Raw genomic sequence first — 17937 nt, forward strand, 5'->3', positions numbered from 1 at the left:
ATGATTTATTTTTGTAGAACAACATCTAATGTTGCCAACTTTGTCAGCCTCTACTGCTATGCTTTCAGAAACCGGATGCACAGGAATTTAGAAAGTGAATGGGGATACGATGGTGGGGAGAAAGTATAAAATTTCTTCTTGTCAAACTGCTGTGAGAGGCAGAAGATCAAGGCTAGCAAAAGTGTTAGCAACCCTACATAGACTAAAGTCTAGATTTTAGTTCTGTTCAGGCATTTGTTATCATAGTTCATGGGTAGGCAAACTAAGGCCCGGGGGCTGGATCTGGCCCAATCGCCTTCTAAATCCGGCCTGCAGACGGTCCGGGAATCAGCGTGTTTTTACATAAGTAGAATGCATTTTATTAAAAATGCATCTCGGGGGTAGTTGTGGGGCATAGGAATTCGTTCATCCCCCCCCCCAAATATAGTCCAGCCCCCCACAAGGTCTGAGGTATAGTGGACCGGCCCCCTACTGGAAAAGTTTGTTGACCCCTGTACATGGTTAAAGAAACATTGGGGGCGGGGTGTGTGGAGAGATAGTGGGCACAAGTCTGTTAGCTCCACCATACTTTTCCATTTCCCTCTATGACCTCAAGGGTGACTTCATGGCAAAACCTGTATTCCCGGAGGCTTCTGCACAAAATTGTAAAGACCTTAAAGCTGTTTACATCAAGCACATATTGAAAACTCTTGTTGCTGTGTTTTCACTGTTCTAAATAAGGATAGGGAGGATTTTGGGTTGCTCCCCAATTTGTAGCAACAGACCTTGCCTGAATCAGAATGTATACATACAGATTAGATTGATCTCAGGTTTTCAAACCTTTCTGAGTGTGATTTGCTAGTCCTTCTTTTTTTAAAATGAGATGGTCTAATGGTTCTTTTTTCTTTAAAAACAAAACAAAAGTTTAACAGCAGCTTATAAAATGTGGTCCTTAATGAAGAAATAGAAGGAAAATTAATATCTCATACGGGAAACGTATTGGATACAAACTCCAACTCCCTTTGCAGAAACAAAAGCTAATAAATTTGTAACTACGTTTGAAAGTCAGGAAACCAGTGGCTGCTAAACAAAGGATTAACACCTGAACTGTTGCAAAAAAGCAATAAGAAATAAGAACTTTGTATCCTTATACTCAGTGCATGGGAAATCACCTTAAATTGTTTAATTTGGTTTATGAATGATTGGCTCTCTGTGTTTTTTTAATTGGATTGTAATTTGGTTTGAGATAATGTGGCTATTATTGGATTAGTATTAAAATTAATAAAAATTATTGTAAAAAAAGAAAATAAGAAAATGTGGTACTTAAAGCACTTGTTCAAAATGTTTGAATTAAGAGCCCCTAGAAATGGCATTATATTACAGGTGAATTGTATGGAGAAAAAGATAGCACCCTCCATCTAACTATGAGGCAGATATCTTTTTTCTGTCCTGTTATTAAAGATCTCTGCTTTTAATATGCAGTTTGAAATGCAGTTTATAAGAATTATTGTTAATATGTTTAATTTTTAAGTGACAGTCAGTTCTGCGTACCCGCAAGACTCCAAGGAGAAAGATGTAGATCCTCGCATCCTGAAAGCTATAAAGAAGATGGAAAGGTTGGACCAGATATTGGCCAACAAACAATCTCAAGAAAGGGCAATTAAAAAACAAGGCAGGGAAATGAGAACTAAACTGTGGGAAGATTTTCAGGTTAGAAATAATTGTAATAATTTTGATATATGCACTTTGAATAACTTTGTTAATATTTTCAGAATTGTTTATCTGAGTGTTTATAGTTTCATTTTTAATTTAATTTAATGTAATTGTTGCACGTTGTATCCCTAATCATGTAAACAAATATCTATCACAAAGCAACCATGTTAAGCAGTTTAAAGATGAAAATGAATAAAAACTGTTACAAAAAAATATTTCAGGTTAGAAACATACAATTTAAGTTCAAAATTCTTCTGTGAGCAAACATTTAAGTAAACTAGCATGATTTAAAACGATGCATTTCACTCAAATTTAAATTACTCAATGTCTTAAGAAAATCAGATGTTGACCTTATATGGGAGAACTGATCAAGTCTTTATTGATCTTATGACAAGTGCTACCCTGATGCAGTATTCACAAAAGCATGTGCTACTCCAGGGGTAGGCAACCTAAGGCCCGGGGGCTGGATGCGGCCCAATCGCCTTCTCAATCCAGCCTGCGGGTGGTCCAGGAATCAGCATGTTTTTACATGAGTAGAATGTGTCCTTTGATTTAAAATGCATCTCTGGGTTATTTGTGGGGCATAGGAATTCATTCATTTCCCCCCCCCCCAAATATAGTCCGGCCCACCACATGGTCTGAGGGACGGTGGACTGGCCCACAGCTGAAAAAGGTTGCTGACCCCTGTGCTACTCAGTACTTAGTCATACCTTTAAAACAGCGCTACTAACATGCATTTCGGAGATCAGGGGTGGCCAGGGTTACCAGGTGGAGCTGCAGAGCCACCCTCTCAACACTCGTGTCACTGCAGCTGGATGGGGCAGGTCGGGGGTAAGGTCAGGGCTGTGCGGATGCACTGACATGAGCATTCAGTTTGACTTAGCCCGTGCATCTGCACAACCCCAACCCATCCCATATCTGCTCTGCCCCAGCCCCACCAGGGTCATCTGCAGAGATGAGAGTGTTGGGAGGCTGGCTATTCCTCACTATACTGTCACGTTCATAGGCAAGAAAGTTGCCACAGCTGTGGGATCTTCTGGTCTACCTTTTCTCTGCCATGCAGTATTATATAAATATATATTTATTTATTGCCCACATACAGTCTATGACATCTCGAAGTTCTTCCGTGGTTACCGAAGAAGCAGAAAACACCAGCAGATTTTTAGCTTTGACCACACCGTCACCAGAAATGCCTGGTAAGTGTCAAATCAGAGAATAATAATAATAATAATAATAATAATAATAATAATAATAATATGTTATTTATACCCCGCCCATCTGGCTGAGTTTCCCCAGCCACTCTGGGCGGCTTCCAATCAAGTGTTAAAAACAGTACAGCATTAATGTTAACCATGTTGTTCTCCGCCTTAATAGTGTCACTATTGTTTAGGCAACGTATGTAGATAAAAATTAGACAGGCTTTGCCTGCAGGCTTCTAGCTTAACAAATCCACATGTGACATACTTGTACGTAAACTTTTTGAATTACATTTAAGACCTCGTGTGGTGCTTTAAATTGGTGCAAACCCACTAAGTTACCATCAGGTGGCAGTATTTGACAATGGAACATGCTTGCTGAATCTTTCATTTTTTAATTTTTTTTTTAAAGTAAGGATGGTTTGCCCAGGTGCTAAAACCTCAGAACTCCATCCCCCCTTTTACTTTACAAAGGTACCTTTTGCTGTAGAGATCATGTTTCTCATTGATATTGGCCAACAGAACTATGCATAGTTTAAATAGTTTAGGATCCTCCTTGCCCAAGGCATTTGTACTGCATATCTACAGTCAGGCCCATTCTGTCTGAATTTTGCAAAATATCTTACTTTACTTGAAAATAAAGGTTGGAATGTAATACACTAATTAGCTCTTGAAGAGGTTAGCGTTTAATCAGTCTTGGCACTATGAAAGGTGAGCTTCTGAAATTAGTTTTGCAGTTGACTGTCCACTAGGCAAAGGGACTATAGGGAAATGCAGAAAGTACAGAGGCAGTGATAATTTCCCAATTAACAGTGGTAATTCAAAACAGTAGTCTTTAAGATGCCACATGACTTTGTTGTTTTTGCTGCAACAGACTAACATGGCAATCAAATATATTTCAGTCTTTCTGAAATATCCTGAGCATCTGCAGTGCCTGAATAAGAGACTGTATTGTGTAGTCTACTTGACTAAAAGGCACTCTATCTACTCAAGCTGGCTTGTATTATTCATGTCATTGTCTGTCTTGTGGTTCTTGCTCTGCATGTTCTGTAGAGTTGCCAGAGAAGGGCTGTTATTTCAACACGTTTACATTATAGTTTCTGGCTGATTCTTGGCTGATGTTTGAGAGCTTTATGAGCACTAGCTAGTTTCAGACAATGAAAAGATAAATTTCTTCACCGAACTGTTCTGACAGCATTTGTGGGTAAATAATCAAACTGGCTCTGTGCAAAGTGCATGACATAGTGAAATGGTTGCGTTGCTGCTGCTCCATTTATTCAGCTGGTCCCCTTAATACACACATACAGTGGTACCTTGGTTTAAGAACAGCTTAGTTTATGAACAACTTGGATTAAGAACGCTGCAAACCTGGAAGTAGGTGTTTTGCTTTGTGAACTTTGCCTTGGAATAAGAACATGTTTCGCTTCCTGTTGAGTGTGTTCCATTTGTAAATTGAGTCCCCCGCAGCTAAGGGAAAGCATGCCTTGGTTTAAGAACACTTTGGTTTAAGAACAGACTTCCGGAACGGATTAAGCTCATAAACCAAGGTACCACTGTAGTGTGCTACTGCTCAGCCTACTGTAAATGTAGGTGAGGATACCCATTTCACCAAATGCAAGTTTGTTCATGGGTCCATTCATGGGCGTAGCCAGGATTTTTGTTAGGGAGCCAGGCCTTTGTTGTGGGGGGCAGGTATTTTGTTAGGAGGGGCAGAACCTCAGTTAGCAATGTACAGCACAACCTTGACTTACCACCGCCCCTATTCGCGAACAATCCGACTCGCGACCACAGCAAACCTGGTAGTAAATACTGGGTTTGCCGTGATTCATGCATGTGCAGAAGCGGCTTCTGCCGACTGCACATGCGCAAAAGTGGCTGCACCGTCTGCACACGCACAGAACAGCGCTGCCACCAAATGTGCTTGCGCAGAATGGCGCTTCTCCCAGCGACCCAGACCGACTCACGAACAGACCTCCAGAACAGATTCCGTACGTGAGTAGAGGTTCCACTGTATTTTTATTGATTGGGAGGGGCAGCTGCCTTTCCCTGCCCCCCCCCGGCTATGCCTATGGGTCCATTCTTGACACATCTGTTGCATTGTGTGACTTGACTCTTTATCCTATGCCAATTGTGTAAAGGAATTGGTCTTTCTATCTCTTTGTACTTGCAATCTATTTATATTTTTTCCACTGAATTTCTCTGTCTCCTTTTAAAAGAATTAGACTAAAAATTGTCTTATCTCTTATTCATTGCTACTCAGTTTTGTGAAAATGTAATTTTACGTGCCACAGGAATCATCCAAAAGGTACCTTCTCACACTCCTGAATTAGCACTGCAACATTCCCTAACTAAAGCAGACATATAGCACTAGTATGACCCTATGTGTCTGAATTGTTGGAAGTGGAAATACAGCCATTATGAGCATCTGGATAATATAACCATTGCTTGACTGTGCCGTTACTGTTATTATCTTTAATCTATATGGCTCCCTTCCTTCAGTGAGCAGATGGGATGTTAGGGCATTTCCATATGTACTAGATAACTATATCAGATCATAGCTGAAGGAGTAGAAATCTTCATATTTACAGAAAGTAATGCATAGCTCAAAGCACATGGCCAGCCTTTGAGAATGAGGAGTAGATAGAAGTCATTTAATTATATTTCCAGGTTGTTCTGAAATGGTAATTTTATGGAGTGGGAGAGGTGGCACAATGGCATTCCTTTCTGTGAAAACTAGATAATTGTATATTCTGTTGAGAGAAAGAAATGATGCTCAGTCTCAGTGTAGGTGTCTCCTTGATCCCACACCACACTACCAGTGGTCTGGTTGTTGAAGCTAACTACAATGCCAATCATCAATATGAATCTTTACAGGCTTCCATTCTTACAAATATTAAGTTGATATACTTGTCACAGGTACTGGTGAACATGGGACTGTTAATTATTTACATTTCAAAACAAAAAGATTATCAGTTATTTAATGCCACATTTTATTAACAGACTCGCCTGCTGCTGAAGAAGATGAAATGTTTGTTAGTGTATTTCACACGCAGATTCATCCAGAAAACTATGGGAATAATAGTAGACAAACCAAGCAAGGTACAGGTTATATCAATTTACCTTTGTTCCATAGATCCAGTGACAATTCTGCCTTTTGCCTGGGGATACTGCTTTAGACATAATGGGTAACCATATTGTCCTGTTACAAGAATGATCCTGCATGCATCTTAGACTCAAGTGTTTCCATCTCTTCTCTACTCTTTTGTAGGTGTGAGGAGGTTAAACATGTCACTTTTGCTTTTGAACAGAAGACAGTTTCCTGTTAGGATGAACTTGGGGACCTGTGGTTGACAAACAAACCATTATAAACAAATGAAGATATGACACTCAAGTTAGAACTCTGGGCTGCAGAAAGCAGTCTACCTGGATATGTAGTGCAGTTTTGTATTTGTATCTCCTAAAGTTTTGAGGCAATTACTACATCGTATTTGTAATGCCTTTAACTACATTTCCTTCCGAATGATGAGGAAGGCAGTGCTATTAGAGTATTGAGTGCTTTGGCAAAAAGGCAATGTTTAAAGAAGTAAATATAAGTTTATAGCACATTCAGAAATATGTAGCATAATACAATTTTGCAGGTTTGAATTACTACATAATCATAAGTGTTTTCTTGTTGTGGGAAGTACAGTATATTTGAAGTATAGTGGCAGTCATTGTCCTTAGCAGATCTATGCTAAAGGTAAAGGGACCCCTGACAATTAAGTCCAGTTGTGAAGGCCGAGGGAACCGGCGTTTGTCCACTTCTGCAGACAGTTTTTCCAGGTCATGTGGCCAGCATGACTAAACCGCTTCTGGTGAAACCAGAGCAGCGCATGGTTTATGCTAAGGGAAGGACTATTCAAATAATGGGAGTAACTTCAGGCATAGATAGGATGAGACCAGTGGTTCCCAAAGTGGTGGGATTACCAATGGGGGCACTAAGAGACAAGGGGGGGCAGGGGGCACTGGAGGTGTAAATGACTATCAGATAAATATCATTGGATCAAGTTCATTCGTTTTGTTGAATTAATTTTAAACTAAATAGTTTTAATTGGGTTTTGCATAAATGTGCAATTAAATTGTTACTGTTTTGAATTTTATCGTGTTATCTTCCTTAGTAAGTCGTGCAAACCACTATTCTAAGAAATGCTTTTTATAGGGTAGGATAGGAGGGGGCACTGGGGATAAGGAGGTGGTGGCCCCAAAAAGTTTGAGAACTACTGGATTAGGCTATAGTTAGTTGCTTGAAAAATTTGTGCATGACTGTAACAAATGACTGCACTGAAATCCATCTAATTTTATTAGTGATATTTTTGAGAGGTTACTGAAATGAATATAGTCTGAAATGAATAATACTGAATTATATTTGTGTACTGTAGATAGTGAAATGGTAAATTAGATGAATTGATTGTTTTTTGACTATTAACTTGCCCAGTTATACTTTTAGATTTTTTTTTTCTGAATTGCATGCTGTTTAGGTGACGATAAAACAAGAAGCTCAATAAAGAAAATGGAAAAGATGACTAAGAAAAGTGAAACAAACAGTAAAAAAACTGATTTTGTTAAAAAGAACATAGAGGTATGTGTTTACAGTCAGCATGGCAAAGTACAGGATTAGAACTCTTTGTCAAGTCTCATCATGCTACTCATTTAGAAATTAATAATGGATGATTAACTTTGCTACAAAGGTTATCCTATATATAGCCTGTCTGAAGTTTTTAGGAAAAGGATGATAACTAGATTGCTGATCACTTCAGCTAAATCATGTATTGCTGGGAAAACGTAATAGAATCTATTGAACTGGCATTTATGGAGCCCATGTTGTTTATTTTGTACTATCAGGCTCTTCTAATGCTATGCCTGTGGTTTTTTTCTGCTGTCAGGAAATGGAAAGAGAACTTACGATTATTCTTATACCTAAAAGTTGTGAGTGGTATGGTGGAAGATAGCCCTGCCACAAGACTTGTATGGAATTTGTTCAGATCCTGGAACATCAGTTTCACATAAATTTCATTGTGGGCAGTGCAGAGCCAATGGTCTAGTTATGTTTTAAAAAGAGCCTTGCTGGATCTAACCCAAAACCTGCCTAGTCTAGCTTCCTGTTTCCCAAAGGGGCCAGCCAGATCATTGAGGAAGCCTAGAAGCAGGGCAACTGATAATCAGATATATTGCCTTTGATTCTGGTAGTATCATATGGTTACTGTTACTAGAAGCTATTGATAGCCTTATCTTTCACCGATTTGTCTAATCACCTTTTCAAGCTGTCTTAAGTTGGTGGTTCCACATGAAGCTTGTAGTTTAATTATATGCTGTGTTAAAATGTACTTCTTGTCTCTCTGATTCTCCCGCCTTTCCATTTCATTGGATGGGAGAAGGAGAAAAAACTCTCTCTCTACACCTTCTTCATTCTATGTCATCGTGGATCTGTGGTGTCATTAAGGGCTTAATTACATGAGATGGTAGTAGACTTATCCTTGAAGCCCTTACCCTACCTCTCCCTTTCCTGTCCTATTGTGTCCATGGAGACATTTCCCCCCATAACTGCACTGCAGGACTAGGAATGATCCTGGATCAAAAGCAGCTCTGTGCATATGTTTGCGGGGAAGAGATCAGCAGATACGGATTGGGTTGAATAGTCTCCACCCACATAACCCTTTGATCTGTCACTGGCTTGCTACAGTCATGTGTACTCTGGCCCTCGGCTACTGCCAGTGTGGTGTAGTGGTTAAGAGCGGTAGACTCGTAATCTGGGGAATCGAGTTCGCGTCTCTGCTCCTCCACATGCAGCTGCTGGGTGACCTTGGGCCAGTCACACTTCTTGAAGTCTCTCAGCTTCACTCACCTCACAGAGTGTTTGTTGTGGGGGAGGAAGGGAAAGGAGAATGTTAGCTGCTTTGAGAGTCCATCGAGTAGTGATAAAGCAGGATATCAAATCCAAACTCTTCTTCTGCTTGTGCTGTGAATGGCATAGGTTGTTTGAGCATTGAGGTCAGTCATTATTTGTGCAAAATTTTTCACCTTCTGATAAAATTATCTGAAACCCATTTGTCCTATCAGGTGGATTTGTTGATACATATCCTTCTGTATAAAAAAATGTGAAGATTTCAAAGTATTCTCCATAAGCCACCACATTTGTTATCATATACAGTATTGCAGCGGGTGGCTTGCTAGCAGCAGCTGGACTTTATTTTATTTTTAAAATTATTTTTATTTTATTTTATTTTATTTTCATTCATAAGTGTAATAATAAAAATGGAAATATAAAATATGTAAACATAATAAAAGACTATAATACCATAATGGAGGTTAAAATCTCATCATTCCATCATCAGTCTTCAATGGCTTCAGGCTTCCAAATTACTTTCTTTATTCAGCTGGCCAAGGATTCAGTTAACCAAGTAGTTATGCCAGAGGAAGATAAGAAGAGACTATCAGAATTGCTGAAAGATACTGAAGATGAGAGCAGTGAACTTCAAGTAACTCAGGTACACAGATATTCATCCAGGTTGATCCAAAACAGTAGTGTGTACTCTCCATTTCAGAGGATTAGTGCAGTGCTGGAATCTTCTTTGGTTTTCAGTGGTGACATAAAATTTTACATGGAGTGGAACCTTGCATCTGTGTGGATGCTTATTGGTAACATGCGAGCACAACTGCTTTGCCCGAGTGTACACTGACATTTTCTGAGTACTGGGTAGTGAGAGTTAAATAGTGATTTGTTCGTTTGGTTTTTTTGCTACAAAAGTGGCTACAAGAAGAAAGTAATTTTCTTTATCTTACTTGTAGATAAGTACCTAATAGTTTGGGATTTGTCTCCTCTTTGCTTTATAATGAAATTTAAAATAATTAGTATTTTCCCAAGCACTCTTAGGAATAAGAGCCTCTAGCCTGCCAGTAATCAGCATTCTTCTGGTGACCTTGCAAAACCGTTCTCAAAACTTGTGGACCTCTTATGGTCGGCCTGTTTGTCGGCACCTAAGCGGCGATGCAGCGTGCCTCTGAACAGGTGCAGAGTGCATCCCCTCCAACCCCCTTGCTGCCGAGCAGTACCAGTACCTTCTTTCCCTAGAAAAAAAGCACTGCTCCATCCTTTATGCAAGTTATGTATAATCACTATTTTTATGAAAAGTTATGAGATGTTGCTTGATGAACTAAAATTTTAACACACATGGTTTCATATCAGATCTGCATTTATTTGTGCTGAGGAGAATCTGTTTCTCTTAAAAATAACATGGCAGGGTTTTTTCGGTCCTAGTTTATATGCTCAGATAGTGTGACTAATTCGTTATTCCTTTTTCTAGGAAGAAGCAACTACAATGCTAGCACCAGGTGAAGGTTACACACCTGAGCCATTGGAATACCATCACCTCACTGAAATCAATGCCAAACTCAAACTAGTAATCTCTGATGGAAATTTATCTGCAGATCAGAATTCCTGTTCAATAGTCTCTAAAGATATTTATCAGGTACAGTGCGACTTGGAATATACCTTTAAATGCTCAGTAGCCATTTTTTAACATGGGAATTTGGAGATGCTTTAATTCTAGTGAATTGCTTCCTGTTTTCCTTGAATCCCTGTCAGCTTATCCTTCTTGAGGCAATCTAAGATATATTGAACCCATTACATTCCCAATTGGGACATGCAGTCAGACCCAGCTGTTTTCCGAATGTTTGTGAGACTCCCAAACCAATTCCATCCCACCCACTGTACTGAAACTCCTCTTGCTACCACCCATCTATCTGCATATTCACCTTGCTGTTTGGGCTGAAGTGAAGGACGGATCTTTCTGCTCCTTCCCCAGTGCTGTTGTTTAACATTTCTCAGTTTTTCTGGCACCGTGGTCATTGCTGTAACTGAGGGGAGATACCTCTGTTCTGCTGCTGCTGTTGCTACTACTACAGCAAGGTCAGGAGAGTGGTAAAGGCAGACCATTGAGTGAAAGGGAGGAGATTAAAATCTGAGCAGCAGAAGAATTCAAGAGGTTGAAATGCTTATCTCACAGCTGCTGAGGTTTGTGTTCTTATCATAGAAATTGTGACGGTTGGTGACATTTATTCTCAGTTCCTTGTACCAAACCTAGTATGAGCATAACTGCAGGCTTCCAGTAAGTTAGTTTTAGTTCACCTGAAGCTGTGCATGTAGTGTTAAACAATGATTTAGCGTTTTGTGTGAACCAGCAGTGCACTGGGTCATATTTGGAAAGCAATGCTTAGCTCCCATGCCTATATTTCTCTCTGCAAGCTATTGAGCTCTGGAGCATCTATGCAATGTTTATGTAAAATTATGTTCTCTTTGTAATATAACAGAAAACTGTTTTGTGAAACCATCAAGGTCAGTAAGACTTCTGAGGGAGTATAAAATGAACAAAAGGTTAATGCAAACTTCTAGGGTGCTTGACTTTCACACACTATCATCATTTGGCAGAAAAACAGCAGAACAATAATCAAAGGAAGTTTCCTCATATTATTCTAATGTCTTGGAATAGGCCTGAAAGCAAGAGCCTAATTCTGCTGTGCTCCCAGGGAGCCTGTGGACCTCAAAGCTGTCACTGGCCCAGGACTGATTATTATCCTTCCTGGGCATTGAGCCAGATCAGTTTTATGGGAAAATGCCTTATTTTTGGAGAAACAGGAGACATTAGTTTAGAAGGCTAATTAAAGGAACGCAGTTCAGAGTAGGTTTCAAATGTCAGAAAAGGAGGTATTTGCAATAATGTGTTTAGGATTGTCAGAGCTGTAGTCCTTCATAGCTTATGAGTGTGTTCATATCATTATGTGCACAGTGAAATACAATGTTGTCATTAGATACATCAGTGCAAACTATGTTTTCTGGTGAAACAGGTAGGTTGCAGAAGAAGTAAACATTTGCCAGCAATCTGTAAACTTTAGCCGATCTTTTTAGCGTAAATTACAGTCCATAGAGTGCGTGTGTTGAATGCTTTTGCTGCTCAGAACTAGTGATGGAAAATACATTTCCTGTAGGAGTATAGACAAGGCCATTATCAGAGGAAAAGCCACACAGGCTGGATGCAGCTTCACTTTTCTTTGTCATGATAGTCTCACCATCTTATTTTCTCTCTCTACTTATTTTTGTATTTGTGGTTATCCCTGTCAACTGAAGATAACATTTCATGCATGTGTTGAAGTGAACGCAGAAGCTTAAGCTCATGCCATAATAAATTGGTTAGCCTTTAAAGTGCCACAAGGCTCTTGTTTTTACTGCAACAGAGATTATGTAGCTGGCACTCTGGAACATATGCTTGGGGAATATGCCACCAAATGCAAAGGAGGAGAGGGTCCTTGTCTTTCAAGAGTTGTGTAGAAAAGGGAATTAGAGCATGTGCAGCTTTTTATAAAAGGATGGGACAACTTTTAGAAATCCAGTCTTTCTAAACAAATGTGAAAGGTGCAGAATCCCTCTTTTCTTTTGCACCTGACAGTCTGGTTTTTTTAAATTGTCAGAAATAGTATCTTTATTCTGATAACTAGCTTTTATATAGCTGTGCCAACTTTGTGTAGAAACCTTCATCCATCTTAATTAACTGCAATAAGAATACTTTACTGTTGTAGAGTGTTCTTTTATTGGTCTTCATATTTTAAACCTTTCTTTGCTGCATTGGGAATATTGGCCTAAAAGTATCATGGAAACAATCTTAACGAACACCTTGCACAATACCTTGATATCTCAGGATGGCATTGGCAAGGATAATCGGAGAATCTTAAGTATGGAACTCCTCAACCATGGAGAGAGGAATAGGAAGAAGATGAGAGTGAAAAAATCGGCAGCTCTAGCACTGCCTCCACTTAACTGTTGTTACTGGACAACTTGTGAAATGGTGCGATACTCCCAGTGTTTTGTTTCCTGGCAAGCATTTATCAAGAAGCAGAGAGAAATACTATCTTATGACTAAGGGCCAGTTCATACATTCCAAAGAATTGGAATGCAGACTCATTTTGGATATTGTTTTAACAGGAAAGTGGCTAAGAAATATTTAAAATAAATTGAGAAAGAATTGGTGCAAGTGACTTGTACTCCTTTACCTGCTTCTTCGTAATATTAAGGCTGACCTAAAGCACCCTACTACAGGCAGTTTTTTTTTAAAAAAAGAAAGATCATCCTTGAGCAAAACACGGTTGTTATCACACTTCTTCCTTAGCTCTCTCATATTTTTTCCCATATCTTCTTCATTATTTTTCTTCACAGTGAATTTTCTCATTTCTGTGCAGCACTCTGCATTCATATTTACCTCTCTTAACTGGTTTATGTGATGCATCTTCTCAGATCCTTCCTTGCAATGCTTTCCTTTGCATCTAACACAAACTAGTTGCATTTACTTTCAAAGTTCTTCATAGCCTTGCCCTACTCTGTCTTTCTGACCTTATTTCCCAGAAGTCTTCTGTTCCCTTCAACTGCCTTGTTCAATTACTGCTGCCCTTAATAGTTTGAAACTTGGAGAACGCCTACATGATGCCACTTCTCGCTATCTCTTGAAATGCTTCTTCAAAACCAACCTTTACTGTGAAGCCTATTCCTCACTGAAATAAAGCGTATGTGCTGCAGTTTCTCACAGGAATCAATTATTACACTTAACCTCTGTTGCCACACTTCCTTCTGTTTTCTTGCTTACTGTCAACATTTTAAGCATCTTGGCAGATACTTGTCTCCATGTTACTCTGTAAAGCATTGTACAGTGGTACCTCGGGTTAAGTACTTAATTCGTTCCGGAGGTCCGTACTTAACCTGAAACTGTTCTTAACCACTTTAGCTAATGGGGACTCCTGCTGCTGCCGCGCCGCTGGAGCACGATTTCTGTTCTCATCCAGAAGCAAAGTTCTTAACCCGAGGTAATATTTCTAGGTTAGTGGAGTCTGTAACCTGAAGCGTATGTAACCCGAGGTACCACCGTATATACTGATGCTACTAAAAATAGCAGTCAATTTTAATTGATTTTAGTAGTAGTAGTGTGGAAAAACTTCGGACCCAAAACAAAATGTTGCAGTATACCCTGGTCCCCCATTCCCAGTAGCAGCTATTCTATTCAGAGTACTAGTCAGCCAGCCACACCTACTTCTGGGAGGTATTCAACTAAACAGTTATGCTAGCATGACTTGTAGCTGTGCAGTGTAGCCCCCTACCCCCAATCTATTCTGAAGCACTGTGCTATCATAACTATCATAGGAACTAAAGCAGGCCAATTCACGTTCTACCCTGTTTTCTTGCTTTCTCTTCCAGCTAACGCTGAGCATTGTGTGACCTCTGGGCATCTCATTGAGTATAATTTAGCCTCATGGGTATTTTTTTGGGGGGGTCCCCTTTTGGTGAGCCCCTCAACCTTTTTGTTTTAATTCTGAGGGATCTCTCAAGCATGCTTGTTTTTCAGTGGCCCTATTTTGCTCTGATATCGGTTGGCACAAGGAAGTAGTAATACTTCTGATGTTTACTAAGCTCATTTTCTGCTCAGTTGTGGTCCAAACCTAAAATGTAATTTTCTATATAATTTATGCTGCATATGAAACCCGTGACTAGTTACCTACCAAGCAAAACGAGTGCATGGTAGCTTACACCTAGCATGTATCAGACTGAGCTGCAACACTTATAAAGTGCACAATTGGGCCAATTGTTTCAATGGACTTCCTTCAAAACTAGTTTGTTGTGGTTGGCCCCCCCTAAAGATTTGGTGAGTAATCTGAAATAGTTGTAGACTTAACCATCTGTTTGTATTTCCACTTAGCCGGAATGAACTTCAGTTATTTATTCTCATGTTATTTGCTCCAGATTTTTGTCTGCCAAGGACTGTGTTTAATGATAATTTCAAAGCAAATTCCCAAGCTAATGTTTCATTATGTGCAAAAATGTAATTATCAACAGCTTAGAGATTTGGTTCCTACCACTTGTTACTATATTTGAAGAATATAGGAATTCTATATTTGTGTGTCCTTAATCCTTCACAAATGGTTTTAATAAGTTTGTATAGGAGTATTTCATCTTGGCTGTTACAGGAAAGTTGGATCCACAACTCTTTTCCATGATTGTATTGTTTTTCATTTAGGAAATTGGCGTAATCAAAGCCGTCTTTCTCTCTCAAGCATTCCCCCCCCCCCCGTATGCCAGATTTAATTAAATCATTATAGTTATGCTTGTCTCTTAATTTGGTTTAATTATTTATTTAGTTTGAGCTTTTAAGTATTAGCTCAGTTGAATTCCTTTCTTTTTTAAGGAGAAAGGTTATGCACGATAGAATTGCAGACTTAGGAGTTCTGTTTCAATGCTAAGGAGTGCCCTATACTGAACACTTGGCAATGCAGAGTTTTGTGAATGACTGGCACTGCTGTGGAAGGACGAGTAATCTGTGATGCAGAATCCCTTCATGAAGATGGTTTCCATTCTTAACAGGAGGAAGTTGAAGGTTAGGTTAAGCCTCTCTATTCCTGTGGATGCCTGTGGAAGCCAGACTTTCAAAAACCCTGCATTGTGCTTTGGCTGAGCACACCTGCTCCCAGCAGGGGAACAGGCATGCATAGACAAAGCAGTGGGATCTAACCCCCACTCCCTAGCTGATGAGGAGGGATTAAAAGCCCTCATCAGCTGATGAACAGGGGTTAAATCCTACTGCTTTGGCTGCATGTACCAGCTCCCAGCAGGGGAACTGGCATGCACTACCAACACAAAATTAAACCCTGCCCCCTGCCCATTAGCTGATGTCACCCTCCCATCAGAGTGCTGTCAGTTGATTGGCAGGTGGCCATATTTTATTTTATTTTTTTAATGCCTTGCAGGCCAAATTTTACCTCCTGGCAGGCCAAGATTTGGTCTGAGGGTTGGAGGTTTCCCCTCTCATGTATGTTATTGATTTTTCTATCCCCTGATGCCTCCAATAGTCGATTTATATTTCCTTCTTCCAATAATTAACATGCTCAGTTTTCATTGGGTTGTTTTGGTCCTCCACCCCTGTCCCCTATTTTATGTCCCTCCCTCTATTATTATTACTATTACTATTACTATTACTATTATTATTAATATTATTATTAATTTTGGTATTTCTGCAAACATTGGTGTTTCTCCAAGCTTGCGGATACTATCTCTTGTATCTAGGTGGTGTTGATCTGGCAACATAAGGACACTCAGATAATGAATTTGCTACTAATATATATGATGATATATAATAATGTATTACAATGCATGTGTTTTATAGTACTATAATGGGCATGCCAGTGTTTAGGGTTTATCTTAAAATATGATTCAAAAATCTGGTGCTCAGCTTTTCAAGCTGCATGTACTACTACAGTGGTACCTCGGGTTACAGATGCTTCAGGTTACAGACGCTTCAGCTTACAGACTCTGCTAACCCAGAAATAGTACCTCAGGTTAAGAACTTTGCTTCAGGATGAGAACAGAAATGGTGTGGTGGCAGCGGGAGGCCCCATTAGCTAAAGTGGTGTCTCAGGTTAATAACAGTTTCAGGTTAAGAATGGACCTCCAGAACGAATTAAGTTCTTAACCTGAGGTACCACTGTACTGATAAATGCTATTGTGAAACCCATCCCTTTGTAACAGAGAGTGGGTACACCAGGAAACGTTCTTGATTGGTATTATGGTTTTATCTAAATGTCTTTTTTTTTTTTTTTTACAACATTAAAACAACCTGTATGTGTGATTAATCAGTGCTTTCAGATGCCATCATGCTACATTTGACTTGAGGGCGGTTGAGCTAAACCTTTTGGCATGACATTTGGCTCTTAGAAAAACTGCCATTACTGGCATTGCCACATGGTTTGCATTACAGTAGTAGATGTTAGATGTTAACAAGCAGATTAAAATAAGGATTTAAAAGGAACTACATAGAGCTAATGCCAGCTCTGCGCAACCAGACAGCTATCTGTAAGTCTGAGCTTTTCCACATGATAAAATGGGTGCCCCGACTGCATTTAACGATTAGTGTGCTACTCTCACAGGCTTGTATCTTGTGCCAGAGGAGTGATATCATGTCTGTGAGTAATGGGTAGGAGAGAGTCTGGTGGTGGTGGGAATAGCGACAATGCTGTCCACAATTTATTTTATAGGGTCTGGATGAATAGTGGATCTCCGCAACCTGAAAATAAATATTTAAGCAAATGTTTCTGAAATGGCTGTTCAATGCATGCTGCTCTTTGAACTTAAAAAGTGTTTTAATACTCTACAATGATGCATGGTGAGGAAGCCTTTAATTACATCTCATAGGTGCCTATGGCACTTGTGTAACCACAATTTGCACCATAATTACTATAACAGTGGTTGCATTTTCCCAGATAAACAAAATATAGTGCAACCAAAGCTTAGAAAATGTGACATCTATCAAACAGAAGAGCAAGCTCAAAAATATTGGGTAACAGCTTAGTTTTTTCTCTCCGTGTGTTCTCTGTCCGGTTTTATTTTCCATCACTGTATGGTATCCTTAAACGAAATCCCAGATGTCTGCGAACAGAGTAGCCATGCAACCTTATGCACATTTCCATGGGAGTAAGCTCAACTGAATCCAATTAGACTTAATTCTTACTGGGCTTGCATAGGATCAGGTTGTGCAGAAGTATTTTTGAGGGCAGAATTCTGCTTGGATCCAAAGGTGTCTAGTTTGAACAGAAAGACACTTCTGCTTGCTGAAGGGGACATGTGATTTTTGGCAATTCCCTCCATCTACAGATGACATCCTACATTCCACTCCATTTCTGAGGGCCCTCCAGTCTTTAGGCTTGGCTTTTGGGGGAACAGAGGTGTTGTAGTGGTGGTAGCAGGAGAGCTTCATTCCATGATGAGAACGCCATCTGCAGTTCTTAGGATGTAGGCTATTATATATGCATTTATTTTTAGCAGAAGGCATCTGCAGGGCTGACTGATTAGTTAGATAAGCAAGTATTTGTTTTGTCAAAGGAATGGTGGCTCCCCAGAGGTTTGTGGAAAGCAGTGACCTCACTGGCATATCTGTTGACAGAGCCTTTACTTGAGCTACAGAGAAAAGTCTACCAATGGCTTCTA

At 39.7% G+C, this 17937-nt stretch overlaps 1 protein-coding gene across 3 annotated transcripts in view; it reads left to right on the forward strand.

Moving 5' to 3' along the window:
- Positions 1-17937, forward strand: part of FSIP1 (fibrous sheath interacting protein 1) — a 95662-nt gene that overhangs the window by 6153 nt on the left and 71572 nt on the right. For all 3 annotated transcript variants that reach the window (XM_083614907.1, XM_083614906.1, XM_083614905.1), the window contains exons 5-10: positions 1511-1689; positions 2795-2888; positions 5889-5987; positions 7406-7506; positions 9302-9412; positions 10229-10393. In XM_083614907.1, the coding sequence (XP_083471033.1) occupies positions 1511-1689; positions 2795-2888; positions 5889-5987; positions 7406-7506; positions 9302-9412; positions 10229-10393 (749 nt within the window). The remainder of the gene's footprint in view (positions 1-1510; positions 1690-2794; positions 2889-5888; positions 5988-7405; positions 7507-9301; positions 9413-10228; positions 10394-17937) is intronic.

The sequence above is a fragment of the Podarcis filfolensis genome (genome assembly GCF_964270895.1).
Source record: "Podarcis filfolensis genome assembly, chromosome: 1".
NCBI classification, from domain to species: Eukaryota; Metazoa; Chordata; class Lepidosauria; order Squamata; family Lacertidae; genus Podarcis; species Podarcis filfolensis.